The 4,378-nt window shown below is 21.9% G+C and overlaps 1 protein-coding gene across 1 annotated transcript, besides 7 other annotated features; it reads right to left on the minus strand.

The window, feature by feature from the left end:
- Positions 1-51: 51 nt before the first annotated feature.
- Positions 52-101: a sequence feature (AT_rich).
- A 49-nt stretch (positions 102-150) lies between these two features.
- Positions 151-3,142, minus strand: EDI_012880 (uncharacterized protein; the record flags this gene model as incomplete). The annotated part of the gene is made up of 2 exons (XM_001735423.1): positions 151-1,579; positions 1,653-3,142. The coding sequence occupies 2 exons, from the start codon at positions 3,140-3,142 to the stop codon at positions 151-153; spliced, it is 2,919 nt and encodes a 972-aa protein (XP_001735475.1).
- Positions 2,274-2,453: a microsatellite.
- Positions 2,423-2,601: a microsatellite.
- Positions 2,495-2,666: a microsatellite.
- Positions 3,143-3,317: 175 nt separating the features above from the next.
- Positions 3,318-3,753: a repeat region.
- A 131-nt stretch (positions 3,754-3,884) lies between these two features.
- Positions 3,885-4,071: a sequence feature (AT_rich).
- Positions 4,072-4,233: 162 nt separating this feature from the next.
- Positions 4,234-4,318: a sequence feature (AT_rich).
- Between the last annotated feature and the right edge of the window lie 60 nt (positions 4,319-4,378).

Raw genomic sequence — 4,378 nt, forward strand, 5'->3', positions numbered from 1 at the left:
GAGGCTAAAGAATAAAAATATAATGAATAGACAATAATATCTTACACAAACAATAAATATAAAATAAATATATTAAAGTTAATTAATTTAATTGTAATAATCATTTGATTTGTTTTTTTTCATCTCTTTTACTCTGTTATTTTATTATTACTAATCTTCTTTCTCAAAACATTCTCTTGGAATTCTCATATTATATTTTAATTCTTCATCACAACCACAGTTAAAGAAACAAGATGTCCCAAATGATGTAATTGATGTTGGTATATTGATATTAGTTAATGAGATACATTCACTAAAGCAACCATCATCTATTTTACTAACTGTTAATGGTATATTAATTGACTGTAATGATATACATTTATAAAAACAACTATTTCCAAATTCATTAACTGATGATGGTATATTAATTGATTTTAATGATGTACATTGACAAAAACAATAATTTCCTAATTTAGTAATTGATGATGATAAATTAATTGTTGTTAATGATGAACACTTATAAAAACATTCATCTCCTAATTCACTAACTGAAGATGGTAAGTTAATAGATGTTAATGATGAACAACCATAAAAACAACCATCTCCTAATTTAGTAATTGATGATGGTATGTTAATTGATGTTAATGATGTGCAGTTGTAAAAGCATTCATCTCGTATTTCACTAACTGATGATTGGATATTAAATGATTTTAATGATATGCATTCATAAAAACATGATTTTCCTATTTTACTAACTGATGACGGTATGTTAATTGATATTAATGATGAACATTCTTTAAAACAATCATCATCCAATTCATTAATTGTTGATGGAATAATAAATTCACTAATATCTTGTTGTTGATAAACTTTATTATTATTATTAATCTTATGTAAATTTTCAGGTATTTGAATACTAACTAGTACTGGTTCATTAATAAATATTCTATCTTTACTTATGAATTTTATATTAACTATATTAATGGATGTTAATGATAAACAATTGTAAAAACATTCATACCCTATTTTATTAATTGTTGTTGGTATATTAATGTATTCCAATGAAGAACATTTATAAAAACATCCATTTCCTAATTTACTAATTGATGAAGGTATAATAATATTACTTAATGAATAACATCTACAAAAACACCAACTTCCAATTTCTTTAATATTTGATAGAATATCAATATTAGTTAATGATATACAATCATAAAAACATTCATATCCTAATTTAGTAATTGATGATGGTATGTTAATTGATTTTAATGATGAACAAAATTCAAAACAATTATAGCTTAATTCACTTATTGTTGTTGGTAAATTAATTGTTTCTAATGATGTACATTTAGAAAAACAATAATCTCCTATTGACGTGACTGTTGTTGGAATTTTAACTTCTTTTAACAAAAGATATTCTGAAAAGTGGTTTGCTTCTAATTTACTAATTGTTGTTGGAATGGTAATACTAGTTATCTGTTTATATTCATTGAAATGATAATTGGTTAATGAAATTGTTGTTAATTGATTATTGATACTACTTAATGAAATACATCCATCAAAAATATTATTACCAAATGATGTAATAGAAGTGGGATATCTATGTAAGTAATGATGACATCCTTTAAAACACTCATCTCTATTTACTGACTGATGATGGTATATTAATTGACATTATCGATGAACATCCTTTAAAACAACCAATTCCCAACTCAATAACTGATGGTGGTATAGTGATTGTTCTTAATGTCTCACACCAACTAAAACAAGCTTTTTTTAATTCACTAATTGATGATGGAATAGTAATTGATGTTAATGATTTGCATTCATAAAAACAATTATTTCCTATTTCTTTAACTGATGTTGGAATGTTTATCACTGTTAAATACTCACATCCACTGAAACAATAATTTCCCAATGATGTAATTGTTGTTGGAATATTAACTGATTTTAATGAATCACATTCATAAAAACATTCATATCCAAGTGATTTAACTTCTGGTGGTATTATATTGCCATATTTATTTCTATCATATTGTGTATATTCTATGTTTTTACATATATTTCCTGCTTCTTTCTCTTTTAAATATGTTGAATAATCTACTGTATACCATATTATTGTTTTAACTATTCTTCCATCATCAAATTCTTCATCATATTTATTATAAATATGAAATGTTTCAATATTAGGAAAGAATCTTCTTGAATATTCATTTAAAGGAATTGGATTAAAATGAAATCGTTCCATATTTCCTTGAAATCTTTTAACTCCTATTTCTAAATTAATAAAATCTTTAATATCATTAAAATATTTTGATGTTATCATAATTTCATTATATCCTATTCTTCTTTTTCCAATTATTCTTTTATTGATTTTATTATTGTATATTATTCTTTTGATATTTATTATCATTTCTCTTTCTGATGAATATTCTGAATATTCTTCTTCTTTTTTTATCATTTCTATTATTGTTTTAATATATGTTTCTTCGTTGATTTCTTTATATCTCCATCTTTTTGTGTTTATTTTGATTTCTTTTTCTTGTTTTATTTTATTATTTATTATTATTCCTTTCTCTTCTTTTTCTTCTGATATTATTCTATTGATTTCTTTATTTTCTTCTGTTGTATTGTTTATTCTTATAATATTTATTATTCTTATTATTATCTTATCTTTTTCTTTTTTAATATTTCCATATGTTATTTCTGTATTTTCTATGATAAGAATTGGTGTTTCTATGTTATATTCTTCTGAAAGTATTCTTTCAATTATATGATATTTCCGTATGATTTGTACATTATTTAATCTTCCAAGTTTTGTTGAATTTTCTATTCTTCTTTCATTTCCTTGACTTGTTCCATTAGGAATACAAATGATTGTTCTTTCATTTTCTCCTTTCTTTTCTACTTCTTTCTTAATATTATTGAATATCATTGTTAATTTACTCTCTGTTTTAATCATCATTTCTACTCCTTTAATATTTTCTTTTCTAATTTTCACATTCTTCTCATCATTGGAAATGATTTCTTCATTTATTTTCTTTTCTTCTTCTTTTAAATATTTCATTCTATCAACTCTTTCATATTCATTTCCATCATACAAATACACGTCCATTTCATCATATTCAATATCAATTATCATTGTTATTGTTTTACGTTTCATCTTTTATTTATTTTCAAGTTAGTTTTTCAACATAACTTCCATTTTTCAATTACAAAATATTCTTTATTATTATTTTTGTTATTCAATTAGATAATACACAACATCATTACACAACACATTATTACCTTGTTATTAATTAAACCCATGTCCTACTTATGTTATTTTCTTTATTAAAAAAGAAATCAAATATGATTTACTTAATATTTAGGTTTTCACCATGTTGAGAAGTGAGTGATTTAGTTTCTTCAACACATTTTATTTCAATTGAAATAAAATTCTTTCAAACATGCTCAAATTAAATGGTTCCTCATTTAAGTTGCTGCCTGATTTTTATTTGAATTAAATGAGTATTAAAACTCCTCATTATTTATAATTAATTTTATGATGATTATCAATAACACTATGTCTCATCTCTTTTATCCTCAATACCGCTTAAAGAATCTATTTTTTTCTTAATAATACACTATATGTTCTACACAAAACTATCGTTGATAAATATAGTTTCATGTTGATAAATAAGTAATACTTACATAGTAATAAATAATCTTATATCATAATAATAAATAATATTCTATCATGATAAATGATATCTTTAATAATACTCATATTAAATATTAATAAATAATAACCAATTAGTCTTAAATATGGCATTATCTCACTGAAAGTATCTTCATAAATAGATGATAACCAGAGACTCAAACTTTAGATATGTTCCATGTTGTATTTCTGTTGTGAAACATTCAAATTAATAGAAAAAAATGAATAATTAATATGAAGAATACAATAAAATATAAATTGATTCAAATTGTTATCAATTCATTTTATTTATTTTATATTAAATGTTAGAATAATGAAGTAATTAATCATTATATTTTTATAAAATAAAAATAAACAGTTTTAAATTCTATTATATTTAATTTATTTATATTGATTGTTTCTTTCATTTGATAGTTGTGAATTGTTTATAACCTGTTATTACATTTTAATAATAAGATATTTATTCTAAATTGTTTTATAATTGTTTTCAACAAAATATATTTGGTATTTCATTCTAATTGATTGTTAGTAATTATGTTTTTGAATCTACATTGTTTTTAATTATAAAATATGAAAAAATAACTTATTCAAATTCTAACAAAAATTAGGTATAACTTATTAAATCAAAATTTTAATTAACAAGAAATTTATTCATGTCATTCTTATAAAACTCATTACTCAAATATAGTTTTAACAGAG

This window comes from Entamoeba dispar, genomic scaffold, assembly GCF_000209125.1.
Source record: "Entamoeba dispar SAW760 scf_1105229459139 genomic scaffold, whole genome shotgun sequence".
Lineage (NCBI taxonomy): Eukaryota > Evosea > Mastigamoebida > Endamoebidae > Entamoeba > Entamoeba dispar.